This window comes from Trachemys scripta, chromosome 4, assembly GCF_013100865.1.
Source record: "Trachemys scripta elegans isolate TJP31775 chromosome 4, CAS_Tse_1.0, whole genome shotgun sequence".
NCBI lineage: Eukaryota > Metazoa > Chordata > Testudines > Emydidae > Trachemys > Trachemys scripta.
In genome coordinates this window covers 26994258-27012029 of record NC_048301.1, presented here as the reverse complement: position 1 = coordinate 27012029, position 17772 = coordinate 26994258, and the positions used below count along the sequence as shown (strand labels likewise).

The 17772-nt window shown below is 40.5% G+C and overlaps 1 protein-coding gene across 2 annotated transcripts in view; it reads left to right on the top strand.

Moving 5' to 3' along the window:
• AK7 (adenylate kinase 7) overlaps nt 1-17772 on the top strand; it is a 53966-nt gene that overhangs the window by 25618 nt on the left and 10576 nt on the right. For both annotated transcript variants that reach the window (XR_004645433.1, XM_034768015.1), the window contains exons 11-16: nt 374-502; nt 1753-1894; nt 3665-3793; nt 8684-8752; nt 10490-10687; nt 14094-14314. Coding sequence is in view for 1 of the 2 variants with exons in the window: in XM_034768015.1 (XP_034623906.1) it covers nt 374-502; nt 1753-1894; nt 3665-3793; nt 8684-8752; nt 10490-10687; nt 14094-14314 (888 nt within the window). In the remaining variant the exon portion in view is untranslated. The remainder of the gene's footprint in view (nt 1-373; nt 503-1752; nt 1895-3664; nt 3794-8683; nt 8753-10489; nt 10688-14093; nt 14315-17772) is intronic.

Genomic DNA, 17772 nt, shown 5'->3' with positions numbered 1-17772 from the left:
CCAGGTCGCGCTTGGTGCGCTGGTGACTGGAGCCGCCCCTGGTGGGAGCTTTAAAAACCGCTCTCCACACATCTCAGAGTCAGAGAAACTGGAGGAAAGCAGGAGCTGAGGGCCAGACCATGTGGCTCCAAAACTCTGATCCATCTCTGTGAGCTGCCCAGATGTCAAGAATTGTAGGAGATACTGAGCTCCAGAAATAGGAGGACATCCAAGGGCAGAATTTATACACTGAAAGTTCATCTAAAATAGGTATCCAATTTTATGTTAATTTGTTTGTTCATATATTTTCTACTGGTCGTAGGGGAAAGACCAGTCATTTAAAACAAAAATCACACTCTTTGCTTAATTCCTTTTTATCTTTGTTTTCTTTCAGCCAGTCAAAATTTGTGTTCTTGGTCCTCCTGCAGTTGGGAAATCTACCATTGCTGAAGAACTCTGCAAACACTACAAGCTACATCACATTAAAATAAAGGATGTAATTTCTGAAGCAATAGAAAATCTGGTACGTGGGTAACTCTTCTTTAGAATTTATTATTTTGGTTTTCATAGTCTTAAAATGTAAAATGTTTGAAATCATTTAAGAATTAGTTAGAAAACTGTGATTTAGAAGTTGAAGAATGACCATAGGAAATAACCTTCTTCTAGTAGACTGCAATGAGGAATTAAAAATATCCTAACTCCATTGTAGATGCCCAACTGTGGCTGTTGAAACTAATCCCTGCCTTTTCCATTCTTCAGTATCTGCAAAAGCCAAAACATATTTGATTTAACCTAGGCTGTAAAGGCATGATCTTGTGACATGCTGAGTACTGAGCACTCCTTATTTTAACTGATTGTAATTAGTGAAGATGGCTCACCACCACACTGCTTAGGGCCTTAGATCTGCTGCATATCTATATAATAAGATTCCAGGATTGTCACTCAGTGTGTCTTATGTGTGTCACTCCTAGAATGTCTGAGTCACTGTGAAGCTAGAAAAGTACAGTTGAAAGCTCTTTTTATTCAGAATATCACCAGGTTCAATCATCACTAGGATTTGGAGCCTGTTACCATCTAATTTTTAAGTTCTCAGCCATTTTGACTTTATGAGTTACACCTGTACTGTGTGCACCTATAGTAAGGAATGTATCTATGCCATGCCAAGGGTCCTAGACCATTGTGATATCAGCCCAATCACCACTCTTAGTCTACAGTTATTTGCATGCAAAAATGTCAATGGCTGTATGAAGGAATCTGCACAACTCCCCCTACACACAACACTGCCTCCCCTCCACAACACAACCAGCATACACAAAACCCCAAATACACATAGACTGTCACTGTAGCACATTTTCCCTCATTTGCCACCCACACAAATCCACACAACACTCCCCACACACAAATCAACACATCAGCCACACAACACAATCAGCACACACAGTAACCCCAAACATCACTCTTAAGCCTAGAATGTCTGTTGAATCAGTAGAAAAAGCTACAAGCATGGTTGAGAGCGCTTTTGGTTTAAAATATCACCAGGTTCAATCACCATTGGGATTCATGGTCTGTTACCATCTACCTGTTAAATTCTGACCCATTATTGGCTTTTTTACATACATAACTTAATGAATTACACCTGTGTGACAGCACAGGCTTTCAGCTACTAGGCTGATACTAAGATGCAGTGGCCCAAATGTTGTCCTTAATTATACCTGTCTAATACCAAAGGCAGAATTTAGCCAAACTATTTTTGAACCTTTTTTTGGTATATAGGAGAAAATTATTGCTCCTAAAGAAACAGTGGAAACTGAAGAGGTGGATGAGGAGGGAGAAGAAGATGATGAAGAAGGGGACAGTATAGAAGAGGCACAAGAACTCTTAGATGGAGTCAAAGAAAACATGGAGCAGAATGGAGGTAAGGCATGAAAGGATTGATAATGGTAGCCTGGATTTTAGTTAATAGATATAACTTTTATACAAATGAAAAATCAGGAAATTGATTTGTGCCTGTTCCTTTAGGCCTTATAGCTCCCATTGAAGGCAAGGGTCATGCCCCCTTTTGCAGCATTATGAACCTTAACCTCACTTACCTTTGTGCAATTCCACTGAAATGATTGGGGTTGTATGAGAGTAATGGGGCAGAATTTGACCTAATGTGCCTGTTAAAAGTCATATACATTTTTAAACACTGGAAAGCTATTATAATAGTAGAAATTCTTTCTTGATGTTTTTATTGTTTTCTATTTATATTTTTACGCAGCCCTTTTGACACGACAAACTGACATTTTACTTACAGCTCTATATTCAGTCTCTCTAGATTCTTGGCGAAAATATTTTCTAATTAATTATATCATGCTTACCTTTCAGATGTGAGAGCCTAATTAATGTCGCTTAAAATAAAAAGCTAGCCAGGTCTTACTGGGTTTCTTGATTGCAACTAACCTTGAAAAAAAAACAATTAACTTTTTGTTCTTTGTTTCCCCTCCCTCCCCTTTGGTGCAGGGTAAATAATGCTTACCCATATTTGTAAAATGCTTTAAGGTCTCTGGATGGAAAAAGTCCCATATAAGTGTTTTAATTATTATTTGTGGCTAAAGTCATGTGTGCTTTTGGCCTTGTGCTTCTTAACACTACTGAGGTCTGCAATGATTTCCCATGAAAAAGCAAAAAGAAGAACAGGAGTACTTGTGGCACCTTAGAGACTAACAAATTTATTGTTAAAAAATTCCCATGATTTCCCGTGAAAAAGCACTGTATGATGCATCCTTTTGCCTAATTAATGCATGCTTTGTCTGCAAAGTCATATGCTTGTAGCTCACCCAAGGAGTGCATTAATGAGCACTGCTGCATTATCTCTTGTGTGGCTTTGCTTTATTGTTAAAACAATGAAACCTTTTACAATCAAAATATTTTGATTACAGTGGCTTATATATATTTAATTAAGACTTTTTAAAAATGAAGCAAAGGGAAGGGAAGGGAGTTGGAGTCATGATTACAGAAGAAGTAAGAATCTGAGTTTTATTCCCAGGACATTGGGGTTTTATTGTAACGTTTATTCAATGACCTGGGCTAAATCATTAAAACGACTTTGTGCCTCAGTTTACCCATCTGAGTGAGCATAATACCTGTCTCACATGGGTTTTCCCAAGTGTTTTAATAACAAATTGAATATGTGTTTGTAAATCTGTTTGAGACCCTTAGTAAAATCCAACATTTTGCAAACTTAACTGTTCTGCTACATTCCTCTCTCTAAATGTTTTTTTGTTTTGTCAAGTAAACTCAGAAATTAATTCTAGATGCTTCGAGACACTGCAAGTCCCTGGCAGTTACCAGTATGTTATACTACTATGTCTCATTTATTTATTTATTTATTTAACTCCTTTTATCTCGGGATAATAGTTAAACTCATCAAACATAAACAGTTTTATGAAACGTGTCTTTCATTTTATACCTGATAATTTTGTGGTACTCTGAAGGCTCTGAAACATATCAATACATATTACCATAGGTGATTCTGAGTATTATCAAATAGTGATCCCAAGCAGATTGTTAGGCATTCTAAGATCTTAACTCAAAGACTCTCTGACAAGTGTATAAAAATGTTAGTAAAATCTTTCAGATGTTCATCTTCCACATAAACTATACATAGGTTAACTCTATTTGAATGCATATATTAAATTTTCAGGTCATCTAGAGGATCAGTATGTGATTAAATTCATGAAAGAAAAGCTAAAGTCTATGCCTTGCAAGAATCAAGGATATATTTTGGATGGGTTTCCAAAGACTTATGACCAGGCAAAAGATCTATTTAATCGTAAGTTACAGAGTTCTGCTGTATTTGTTGTGTATGTATGAAGACTGGAAAAGGGCAAATAAAGTGCCAATCTATAAAAAGGGAAATAAGGACAACCCAGGGAATTACAGACCAGTCAGTCAGCTTAACTTCTATACCCAGAAAGATAATGGAGCAAATAATTAAGCAATCAATTTGCAAACATCTAGAAGATAATAAGGTGATAAGTACCAGTCAGCATAGATTTGTCAAAAACAAATCATGTCAAACCAACTTGATAGCTTTATTTAACAGGGTAACAAGCCTTGTTGATGGAGGAAAGTGGTAGACATGGTATATCTTGACTTTAGTAAAGCTTTTGATACTGTCTCACATGACAGTCTCATAAACTAACTAGGGAAATGCAATCTAGATGGAGCTATTATAAGGTAGGTGCAAAACTGGTTGGAAAACCATTCCCAAAGAGAACAGGAGTACTTGTGGCATCTTAGAGACTAACAAATTTATTTGAGCATAAGCTTTCGTGGGCTATAGCCCACTTCTTCGGATGCATAGAATGGAACATATATTGAGGAGATATATATACACATACAGAGAGCATGAAAAGGTGGGAGTTGTCTTACCAACTCTGAGAGGCCAATTAAGTAAGAGGGGAAAAAAAGACTTTTGAAGTGATAATCAAGATAGCCCAGTACAGACAGTTTGATAAGAAGTGTGAGAGTACTTACATGGGGAGATAGATTCAATGTTTGTAATGGCTCAGCTATTCCCAGTCTCTATTTAAGCCTAAATTGATTGTATCTAATTTGCGTATCAATTCAAGCTCAGCAGTGTCTCGCTGGAGTCTGTTTTTGAAGCTTTTTTTGTTGCAAAATTGCCACCCACAGGTCTGTCATTGAATGACCAGACAGGTTAAAGTGTTCTCCTACTGGTTTTTGAATGTTATGATTCCTGATGTCAGATTTGTGTCCATTAATTCTTTTGCGTAGAGACTGTCCGGTTTGGCCAGTGTACATGGCAGAGGGGCATTGCTGGCACATGATGGCATATATCACATTGGTAGATGTGCAGGTGAATGAGCCCCTGATGGCATGGCTGATGTGATTAGGTCCTATGATGGTATCACTTGAATAGATATGTGGGCAGAGTTGGCATTGGGCTTTGTTGCAGGAATAGGTTCCTGGGTCAGTGTTTTTGTTCAGTGATGTGTGGTTGCTGGTGAGTATTTGCTTCAGGTTGGGGGGTTGTCTTGGGGGGTTGTCTGTAAGCGAGGACAGGTCTGTCTCCCAAGATCTGTGAGAGTGAGGGATCATCTTTCAAGATAGGTTGTAGATCTTTGATGATGCACTGGAGAGGTTTTAGTTGGGGGCTGAAGGTGACAGCTAGTGGTGTTCTGTTTATTTTCTTTGTTGAGCCTTCTTGTAGGAGATCACTTCTGGGTATTCGTCTGGCTCTGTCAATCTGTTTTTTCACTTCAGCAGGTGGGTATTGTAGTTTTAAGAATGCTTGATAGAGATCTTCTAGGTGCTTGTCTCTGTCTCAGGGATTGGAGCAAATTCGGTTGTATCTTAGAGCTTGGCTGTAGACAATAGATCGTGTGGTGTGTCCTGGATGGAAGCTGGAGGCATGTAGGTAAGTATAGCGGTCAGTAGGTTTCCGGTATAGGGTGGTATTTATGTGACCATCGCTTATTAGCACAGTAGTGTCCAGGAAATGGACCGCTTGTGTGGATTGATCTAGGCTGAGGTTGATGGTGGGATGGAAATTATTGAAATCATGGTGGAATTCCTCAAGGGCTTCTTTTCCATGGGTCCAGATGATGAAGATGTCATCAATGTAGCGCAAGTAGAGTAGGGGCGTTAGGGGACGAGAGCTAAGGAAGAGTTGTTCTAAGTCAGCCATGAAAATGTTGGCATACTGTGGGGCCATGCGGGAACCCATAGCAGTGCCGCTGACTTGAAGGTATATATTGTCCCCAAATGTGAAATAGTTGTGGGTGAGGACAACGTCACAAAGTTCAGCCACCAGGTTAGCTGTGACATTATCGGGGATACTGTTCCTGATAGCTTGTAGTCCATCTTTGTGTGGAATATTGGTGTAGAGGGCTTCTACATCCATAGTGGCCAGGATGGTGTTTTCTGGAAGATCACCAATGGATTGTAGTTTCCTCAGGAAGTCAGTGGTGTCTCGAAGATAGCTGGGAGTGCTGGTAGCATAGGGCCTGAGGAGAGAGTCCACATAGCCAGACAATCCTAATGTTAGGGTGCCAATGCCTGAGATGATGGGGCGTCCAGGATTTCCAGGTTTATGGATCTTGGGTAGCAAACAGAATACCCCTGGTCGGGGTTCTAGGCATGTGTCTGTACAGATTTGTTCCTGTGCTTTGTCAGGGAGTATTTTTAGCAGATGGTGTAGTTTCTTTAGGTAATCCTCAGTGGGATCAGAGGATAATGGCCTGTAGAATGTGGTGTTAGAGAGCTGTCTAGCAGCCTCTTGGTCATATTCCAATTTATTCATGATGACGACAGCACCTCCTTTGTCAGCCTTTTTGATTATGATGTCAGAGTTGTTTCTGAGGCTGTAGATGACGTTGTGTTCTGCACGGCTGAGGTTATGGGGCAAGTGATGTTGCTTTTCCACAATTTCAGCCTTTGCACATTGACGGAAGCACTCTATGTAGAAGTCCAGTCTGTTGTTTCGACTATCCGGAGGAGTCCACGCAGAATCCTTTTTTTTGTTGTGCTGGTAGGGAGGATTCTGTGGGTTAGTATGCTGTTCAGAGGTATGTGGGAAATTATTCTTTGAGTCGGAGATGTTGAAAGTAGGATTCTAGGTCACCGCAGAACTGTATCACGTTCGTGAGTCTGGAGGGACAAAAGGAGAAGCCCTGAGATAAGACAGACTCTTCTGCTGGGCTAAGAGTATAGCTGGAAAGATTAACAATATTGTTGGGTGGGTTAAGGGAACTACTGTAGTGGCTCCTTGTGGCATGGAGCAGTTTAGATAGTTTAGTGTCCTTTTTCCTTTGTAGAGAGGCAAAGTTTGTGTTGTAAATGGCTTGTCTAGATTTTGTAAAGTCTATCCAGCACGTCCCTCGGCCTGTGCCGCTTCCCGCCGCCCCCATTGGCCTGGGACAGCCGACCGCGGCCAATGGGAGCCGCGATCGGCCGAACCTGCGGACGCGGCGGGTAAACAAACCAGCCTGGCCCGCCAGAGTGCTTTCCCTGGTGAACTGCATGCCAAAGGTTGCTGACCCCTGGCCTAGGAAGAAGTACTGTTGAAAGGGATCTGGGGGTCATAGTTGACCACAAGCTAAATATGAGTCAACAGTGTGATGCTGTTGCAAAAAAAGTGAGCATCCTTCTGGGATGTATTAACAGGAGTATTGTAAGCAAGACACGAGAAATAATTCTTCCGCTCTATTCTGTGCTGATTAGGCCTCAACGGGAGTATTGTGTCCAGTTCTGAGCACCACATTTCAGGAAGAATGTGGACAAATTGGAGAGAGTCCAGAGAAGAGCGACAAAAATTATTAAAGGTCTAGAAAACATGACCTCTGAGGGAAGACTGAAAAAAATGGGTTTGTTTAGTCTGGAAAAGAGAAGACTGAGAGGGGACATGATAATAGTTTTCAAGTATGTAAAAGGTTGTTACAAGGAGGAGGAAGAAAAATTGTTTTTCTTAACCTCTGAAGATAGGACAAGAAGCAATGGGCTTAAATTGCAGGAAGGGAGGTTTAGGTTGGACATTAGGAAGAACTTCCTGACTGTCAGGGTGATTAAGCACTGGAATAAGTTGCCTAGGGAGATTGTGGAATCTCCATCATTGGAGATTTTTAAGAACAGGTTAGACAAACACCTGTCAGGAATGGTCTAGATAATACTTAGTCATGCCACGAGTACAGGGGACTGGAATAGATGACTTCTCGAGGTCCCTTCCAGTTCTGTGATTCTATGCGTAGTATTATTATTTGTTATATGTTCACCACCAGCACTGTGCTGATTGCTGTATAGAACACAAATATAAAAACAGCCCCTTTCCCAAGAATCTTACAATTAAAGGATTGTACATCACTTCATTTTAGTTAAGGAAGACAGTGTTTTCAAAATATCCATCCTGGCAAATGAATAAATAAATAAATATACAAACATGGAGTGTTCAGTCCTTCTGTGTGCTGAGCTAATGTATAGTGGTTGGGGGGAAATAGTATAGGAGCCTATTCCACCTATGTAAGAATTCCACAGGACTGCTGTAAGAAAAGAGTCCAGCTCATGGGGCAGCCCAGATCTTCAGTTCATGTAAATCAGCATAACTGAAAATCACTGAAGTCAATGGAGATATGTGATTTACACAAGTTGAGGATCTTTCCCCATGTCTCTAAGCAGGCATTGTCTACACATTAGGAGATATGTCCACCTCAGCCCCCGAAAACAGCTAGTATATGTTCTCTTGCCAGCAGCAGGAGTTGGCCAGCAGATGGTGGGTGTGCATGCTGCTCCTGCACAGAGAAGTAGCAAAGTGTGTCTCATAGCAGAATCCTGCAGTGGCTGGCAGAATCTCTGTGTCAGAAGATGTTCATATACCATAGCTATGTGCAAAATATACAGAGAGAGAGAGAGAGAGAATGCACCAAGCTAATTTTAAACAATAGAACTCTTTTGACTCTTCTGAATCATGAAGATCTAGCCTCATTTGTGCTTCTTATTTAGAAGTATCTAAACTTTTTTTTCTGAATTATTTACCCACCTATCTCAAATGGTGCTGTCAGGATTCATTAGTTACTGTCATTTGACCATATAAAGAACTGGTACTACATAAAGGACAGGTAATGTTAGTAGCACCTCTTTAATTAACGTTAGTAATATGGTTTCTTCAGGTGTCAGTGTTAATTATATTGTACTTTCATTTTAGTTGAAGGTGATGAGGAAGAAGAAGAGACAAGAAGCAAAGTGCCTCGCTATGATAAATTAATCACTCCTGGTAAGTTTATTATACTACAAAGGACAGAGTTTTAAAAGAATACGCTCACCATTAACAAGCACTCCTTCTGTTGCTGGATTTAAGCATATCATGGCCCTAATCTCATTGGAACAAAGATTTGGTCCAGACTTCTAGACAGACAGCAACAGATGATGAAGCACTAACTTCTGAACCAAGCAGCTTCTTCTAGTCATAAATTGAGATACTCGCAGTCCACATTTTTAAAGTGAAAACACGAATAAATCATTGTAATCATTGTGATGCACTATCCTGACCCTGGCAACAGGATCTGCAGGGGAGATCTAAAAACACAGCTATTCCAAGAAAAGAAGAATGACTGTATGACTCTTGCACTCTCAACCCATGGCTGTGCTGAGCTGGGAAGCATTTTTGTTCGTTTTCTGAGTTTTACTAACTGTTATGCTGTACCTGGTTCTATACATTTCTCACTGAGAAAAGAGATGTGACTGCCTGACTTTGCTAAACTGCTTCACCAATTTACAATAGTATGTATAAAATTAAATAAATTTGTCCTTATTTCCTTTGACTTTAATGGCAGTTTTATCTGAGGTATAGGGCTTGTCTACACTGGCAATTTACAGCGCTGCAACTTTCTCGCTCAAGGGTGTGAAAAAACATCCCCCTTAGCGCAGCAAGTTTCAGCGCTGTAGAGCACCAGCGTAGACAGTGCCAAAGCCAAGTTAAAGCGCTGCCCTAAGTCTACACTTGCAACTTATGTCGGTATAACTATGTTGCTCAAGGGCATGGAAAATCCACACTCCTAGCAACACAGTTATACTGATTATCTCCTGGTGTAGACAGCGTGATGTCAATGGGAGGACTTCTCCTGTCAACATAGCTACTGCCTCTCAGGGAGGTGGATTACCTACACTGACAGGAGAAGCCAACCTGTCAGCGTAGGTAGCATTTTCACTGAAGCTGAATAAAGATATGAATAAAGACTTTATTTTATAAAGAATAAAAATTTGAGACTGTTAAACTAATACAAGGTAAAATGTTTTCACATGCCCTTCCAGTATTTTTCCCTACCACTGTACTACAGATAACAGTGATACTAAATTATATTGCATCTGGCATATTTTATTTTTATGTACTGCTTGGGTGCAAGATAGTTTACTTAATCCAAGCATAGGTACATTTATTTATGAGATTAGAAATCCCAGTCTATAGTAATCCAGTCCTTGAGGTCTTTTGAATAGATGAGTTATTAAGTTTTCCATTCCTATTTACTACATTGACCACACAATTCACATAGATCTTTTCAGATTTTACTATTTAAAACATTTTGACTGTTGTGTATAGTAGCTTTCTTTGGAGCTTTAGGACTAGATTCTGACACTGTTACTCATGTTGAGTAGTCCCTTACTCCGCGAATAGTCCTAATGAGTTCAATAAGTAAGGGTGGTACGATGTGGTCCATAGTTTGGAGTTAAACTTTACAGTTTTTAACTGAGATAACTTTGGAACATCAGGGTTCTTTCCAAAGTACTTTTCTTTACGGTTAAATATTGGTGAATTGCTACAGGTGTACAGTTGGAGACAGAGCATTCTGTAATGCCATTTTGTATGGAGAGATTTAAAGATTTGACATCTGTTTCTATTCACTAGTAATTTGGAATTTGTTATTCATAGATGATATCTAGTGATAGCAGAAAAATAAAACAAAAATTATGACATTGCATCCAACTCTCAAAAATGTTTGTTTTTTTCCCACAGAATATGTTATTTCATTGAATGCCTCAGATGAATTCCTAAAAAACCGAGTAATGAATCTTCCAGAGAGTGTTGTGGCTGGAACTCATTATACTCAGGACCGGTTCTTGAGAACTCTCAGTCTCTTCAGGGAGTTAAACACCGAAGATGAGACTGTTCTCAACTATTTTGATGAACTTGAAATACATCCACAGTTTATTGGTATGGAATAAAAGCAAACTTTTATATAAACCATTAGAAACATAGTATATTTTTCTTCCATGGAAATAATACAATATTTTTACAAAGATAAAATGGCATATTTTAATGGTCACTGGAATACAAATCTAAGAACGTGCTTGCACTACTGCAGGAGTGTTTGTTTACTCTTATAATTTGGGGAAATGTACATCTAACTGCCATTGGCTCATACAATGTACCCATTTTAAAGGTCCACTTTTGGAGGCTAAGTGAACTATCCTTTTATAATGAGAACACAGACCCCACTATTGATGGTCTGGTGACCACCACTCTTAGTCTACAGTTATTTGCATGCAAAAATGTCAATGGTCTGGTGAATTAGTACAGTAATGTCCAGTCCTTGATTTTCAATATCATGACTCCCAATAAACCTTTTCCTCAGCTTTGTTCTCACAAGTCATGATTATATATAAATGATCTGCAACAGGCGAACATGAAGATGGCTAGGGCACTGGAGAGGGAAATCTTGTAATGCTTCTGATTGACTAGGACATAAGAAATTTTTGAAATCCCCACGCCCCAAAAAAATTCTTCCAACATACCATCCACAAAACCTGATCACTGGAACTCTTGGGGTTGGTGAATCTAGCCTGATTATTCAGAAACAAAGTGAGATTAGGATGCCAGCATTGCTTAAAGAAGCTATTTTCAGCCTGTGCACAAAAAAGCTATACCTTGATATGGATAATCACACTAATTATCACCTTGTCTTGAATGTCCCTTTTGTGGACTCAGATTATGAGAACGTTATGGTGAAACAATACTGGTGATACCTGGAGTCCCCAGATGTTTTTTTTCTTCCATTCAGTCCTTTGGGAGACCATCTACAGACCTCTCGAGGTCCCTTTCCAGTCCTATGATTCTATAAATATGGTACAGAGATTGTGCTACTTGTATTGGTAGAAAAGACCATGTGTCCATGTTGATCCTTTCAGATCTGTCACACTGACCATAAAGTGTAGTTGCTCATGAGGGATTCCATTTCTTTTTTCCCCTAAGAAGTCCCAGAGGGTAATATTAGGTAATTTTTTGTGTGTCCTGAGGGTTCTTATATTGTATTTCAGAAGCATCTATTCTATTGTCCCTCCCATTCAAAGTGTATAGGAGAGCACATGGGGAAATAATGAAAATATTTGAGCTCTGGTGCTCTCCTACCCCAGTTTTTGTGACCCCTTAAGGGTGCGCCTGCACAGGCTAGGGCAATGATCTTCCCAGCCCCTGTTGAAGGACTTGGGGTTGCAGGGCTCATGCTAGCCCTCTAAAAATAGCTGTGTAGATGGTGCTTGAAGTTGCAGCTTGGGCTGAGCTCAGGCTCTGAAGTCTTGAGAGGGTGGTGGGCTTCTATTTTTAGACCACTAGCATGAGGCCCACAAGCTAGAGTCTAGTATCAGAGGGGTAGCCGTGTTAGTCTGAATCTGTAAAAAGCAACAGAGGGTCCTGTGGCACCTTTAAGACTAACAGAAACCCTCTGTTGCTTTTAAGCTAGAGTCTGTTTACCTGGGCTCAGAGGCTCACTGCTGTGGGCTATGTAGATGTATCCTCTGTGTCAGTGCTAATCTCAGCTCTTATTTAAAAAGACAAGTATATTTCTGAGGCTATGCAGTTAAGTATGACTTCTGTAGCATTTATATTGCAATCTTAACGGTTCACCATTTGAGAAAAATCTTTGCTGGGAAGTGGTAGTACTTAGATACCATGCTGATAGAGGTCTTAGAAATACTTTAGAAGGATAGATGAATAGCAGAACTGGAGACCATGTGATACTGAAGTTTCTATCCATGGTTAATACACCTCTACCTCAATATAACGCGTTCCGATATAACACAAATTTGGATATAATGCGGTAAAGCAGTGCTCCGGGAGGGCGGGGCTGCGCACTCCAGCGGATCAAAGCAAGTTCGATATAACGCGGTTTCACCTATAACGCGGTAAGATTTTTTGGCTCCTGAGGACAGCGTTCTATCGGGTTAGAGGTGTACTACAGTATTGTTGTTAGGGGTCCTGTGGGGAAAAATAATATGTGATCATCTAATTAAAGACTGTCATCATTCATATACACAAGCGGTAAATTAAGATTGTAGACAACCTTAGTTCTGGAGTGTCTTTACTTTGTAAATTTAGTATTTTAATTTTTTTAAATGTAATTTATTATTTAAAAAACTGAAAAAAGAGAAATTCCATCCTGTGGCATCCTATTGATCCAATCCTGGGTCATCAGCAGGGTTTGGACCTCTAGATCAGGGGTATAGAGCCCTCTACCAGTTGAGGTAATAGAGTAACTGTTAGCAGTAGTATGCTGTTATCTTCTATATGGACCAGCCAAGAGATGGGGATGAGACACACACACTTTGCTTGTGGGTATGACAGCAGAGGAAAGCAGAGACTCAGGACTCCTGGGTTCCATTCCAGGTTCTAGGTGTATTCTAGTATTTATAAACCCTTATGCCCCGGCTTGTCCTTCTTACCCTCCCCCAGCCCCTATCCTAACCCTTCCCAGTTCCTTTGCACCAGCCCTCATCCCCCTCCCCATAAAAAACCCTACTTGCTTGGACCTTCCAGCTCCTGCAACCCACTCTCCTTCCTGCTTCTATTCACCTCCTGCCACTCCTTCTGCCTCCTGTCCCTTACCCCCTAGCGTTCATGTCAGGCTGCTCCATGTTGCCTGGGCACCAGTAGAGGCAGTGTTGAGCACAACTGCCACAGCAACCCCAGCAGAGTGGACGGGCAATTACAAGGCACCTTGCTTAGTCTCTGCGGCCTTGTTGCAGCATGCACAATGAATCACTCTGTGGGGGATTGTGCATGTACAGTCTACTCACAGATAGGATCTGTGTGGGGATGGAACATCCTCACTACGGATGGCCTCTTTGAGAACTGGTTAACAAGTCTCTCCTAAATCTGAACTGCATTTTTCCCTCAGAGTCTCATCACTTGGCCAAATATGGATGAACTTTTGCAGGGATGGGAAAACACACATTCCTGACAGCAGACCACCCCTTTGCCAAATTTCAAGCCCTTGCTCCAAAGTATGGGGGTGCTAGAATTTCTCAACAAAACAGTTGTAAGAATTTGTTTAATAGTGGGCAAAACAATATTTTTTCCTCTCTCATTCTCAGAAATGACAGTCATTTTAGCTGAAATGTTATGTGTCAGCCCAAGCAGACACCTGGCATAGAAAACTTCAGCCAAGGTGGTTAAAGTTTGACACAGTTTATCACAACTGAAAACAGGTTCTTTATAATGGAAAGTGTTGGCCAACCTTAACTAATATAGCAAATATATTTTAAAGGTCTCACAATAATCATTGAATTCCCTTTCCCCCATAATTAATGAGGATACTTATGTTCTTTGTTCTTATGTTTAAAAGATGTAGCAAAGTTTGAGGATCCTGAGAACAAATTTATTGTAAAAGAGATCATCAAAGAAACTGGAGAACCTCGAAATTATGGTTTGACAGATGAAGAAAAGGAAGAACTAGAACGCAAAGCAGCTGAGGCACGCCTTGCCAAAGAAGCAGAAGAAAATGCTGAACAGGAGCGTAAAGAAACTGAGGAAAGGGCTGAAAAGTTGGCAAACTGGGAAGAGTGGGTAAGTTAATAAAGTTCTGCACAAACCTAATTATATACCTGTTCTAGAAAATAGCAGTTATGGGACCTCCAGCATCTTATCATTTGACGTCCTTATGCAAAAATGTTTGACTTGGGCATACGTGTGATGCTTGGGTCAGAGCTATGCTTGGGTCAGAGCTATGCAGTGTCGTTACATTTCAAAAGCGTGGTATTTGCTCTGTGGTTTTCTATACCAAGTCGCATATTTGTTTTCATATTTCCTTCATAGGATGTATTTTGAGACCTTTGTTAAAGAATTCAAATATTAAGTTACAAGAGAAGCTTGTGTCGTTACCAAAATACCCTTAAAACAAGTTTGATGACCTTCCTCCTCCTAATGCCCTATAAATGTCCAGTGAGATTTCAGATATTGATTGGAACACTCCAGAGAAAGAAACTGAAGAAAAAGGGCTTTATTAGCCCTTACACAAGTGTGCCACAGTGAGTTACACCATCACCTTACCCCTCCTCTGGGGATTCTGCCACAGATGGGCAAAAACTACTGCACCATCAGAGCTGCACCAGATGAAGCTTTCAAGTTGATGCACTGAATCAACATATCTCCTGTGTGGACTGTCCATGCTCCTTTTTGGTTACCTTTGCTCACACAATAGGCATAAAGATTCCAGCTGTCTTGTGCTGCTATAAATGGTCTCCAAGTGAACTTTCTGGGTGGTTCTGCAAGTTTCGGCCATTGAAAGTGGCAGAACCCAGGAGAGTCCAAAGATTTCCTCTTACCAACTTTTCAGTCACCTTATTGAGCCTGTGAAATCAAAATTAATTAACATTATGTCCTTTCTTGCAGGTGATGAAATGAACTGACAAAATTGAGGGAAATCCTTTTGTGGAGCCAAACAGTAGCAGTAATAAGCTGCTTTATCTTGCCATTTGTAATTGTCTACTATAATATGAGATTTTCCTCCTCCTCCTCCATCCTGCCAGGAACTTTCCAGTTTACTTTCTTCTCTCATCTTGTCTGCTAATGTCTTGATTGTCATCTTTATGACTCCACTGATAAGGATTCAACATTTGTCAATTATTTGCAGTACTTAACTCTGTCTATAGAAACATAGGAATTGCCATACTGTATCAGACCAGTGGTCCTTTGTAGTACCTTGGGTCTGACAGTGGCCAGTACCAACTGCTTCAGGAAAATAAACCCTTTAGTAGGCAATTATGGGACACTCTGCCCCCCATGGAAAGTTACCTTATAACTCTCAAGAGTTAGAGGTTGGATTATGCCCTTATTTTAAGGACTTGAATCCCTTCCAGAGCCCTTGTTTGTTTTTTGCTTAATATTTACTTTTATAACCCTAATATTCATGTTATCTACATAGGTTTAATAATTTTTAGAATCCTGCTAAGTGCTTGGCCTCAGTGATACCTTGTGGTCCTGAGTTGTGCAGGCTAAACTGTGTTGAATTAAAATAGTATTTCCTTTTATTAGTTTTGAATTTGAGACCTTGTAATTTAATTCTCTACCCTCTGTAGTGTACCTACTGTAGTATCCCCTTTTCGGTCCATCCAGCCTTTTTTCCTCTTTTTTTTTTTTTTTTTTTTTTGCCTACTACATGCAATAAGCAAGGAACAGCAGTTACCTTAGTCCTCCTTCTCCCTTTATTTTCCTAGCAAGATGGAATGAAGCAGGCAAGGAAGAGCAAACAAAAGGAGAAAATCAGGGCAAAGAAAGTATTTGCGGAAAGAAAAGAGGAGAGCAAGGGTCAAAAAAGGCAGCATCAAAGAGAACAATTCCTCCCTTCTGGCCTCATTAGACTGAATACCAGAGGCAGTTCACCACTTTTCAGAGGTTGCGTGATTGGCTACCCATTGAGTAACCTCTTCTCTCAGAAGATGGGTATTTGTGCTAGTGTTAAGACTCTTTTTTTATTACCTCTCCCTATGTTGACTGACTTTGTTGGTCCCTTCTGAGGGCAGGTCTACACTACGGGGTTAAATTGATCGAAGTTACGCAACTCCAGCTACGTGAATAACGTAACTGGAGTCGACGTAGCTTAGGTCGACTTATTGCAGTGTCTACATCGTGCTTGGTCGACAGGAGAAACTCTCCTGTCAACTTACCTTATGCTTCTTGTTCCGGTGAAGTACTGGAGTCGACTGGAGAGCGATCTGCGGTCGATTTAGTGGGTCTTCACTAGACACACTAAATCAACTCCAGGTGGATCGATCACCACAGGGTCGATCCATGGTAAGTGTAGACATGCACACTCTGCTCAGCTGCTTCAAGTGCCCCAGTCGGGGACAGTAGATCAGATCTGGCCAGGCATATTCCCCAGCTCTCTGTTTTGTATTTGGTGCCCTTGATTTAATCTCCATCCATTGAAGACTTTTCTCCTCCATAAGATTGCACACTTTCCTTCTTGGAGGAATTCTTTTCCCTATCCCACAGAACTTGAAAGATCCTGCTAAAATCACTTTCCTCACCACTAACTTTTAGCAGGTCTTGGCTTTTGCCTTTTTCCCCTTCCTCTCTTGTCTTATCTGCATAATCTTGGATGCCAGGCTGAGGTGTCCATTTGGGCACTCTGTTAGTGCTTGAATGCACTGGAGTTACTGGTAATATGCTTAGCTCTTCTTGCCTGGGAACCACTGCTAGCTCAAGTTTCAGAGTAACAGCCGTGTTAGTCTGTATCCGCAAAAAGAAGAACAGGAGTACTTGTGGCACCTTAGAGACTAACAAATTTATTAGAGCATATGCTATATGCATCCGAAGAAGTGGGCTGTAGTCCACGAAAGCTTATGCTCTAATAAATTTGTTAGTCTCTAAGGTGCCACAAGTACTCCTGTTCTTCTTTTTACTGCTAGCTCAATACAGTATCTTAGTCCAGTGTGACAAACAAGCTCCAGTGGCATATGTAAACTGGCAAGGGGCACTCACAGCCATCAGCTCCTGTCAGAAGCCTTCTGCTTTTGTGTTTAGGCAGAATCCCATATTGCTTTTCCTTATAGCAGTCATCATCAGGGGCAAGGAGAATGTCTCAGAAGTTGGACTTAGCAAAGCATCCCATATTTTGAAACAATGTTTGCATCCCCAGCACTCTGCAGTTGAAGTATCTGCGAAGTTCTGATATTTTATTAGAGGCGAACCAGTTGAATAAATGCCCCAGATTTTGGCAAATTACCTAGAATATCTGAGGATTGGAGCATGGAGCTGGACTGCTCCTCACCCACCCATTCTTCAGATTCCCAAGATACTATGGAAAGTCAGGCAGGATGTAATTTTGTTTTTGCCCAAGCGTCCTTGACATCCTTCATTCTCTGACATCATGAGTGGGCTGTCTTTATTTATAGAACATAACTTTCAGACAAGATCTTTAAATCTAACCGGAAGATCCATTCAATACTGCAGTCCAGACCATCTATCTCTAACAGCCTATAAAGATAAGCATCTCTGATAGCTATAGAAAGGCTTTTCAGTGG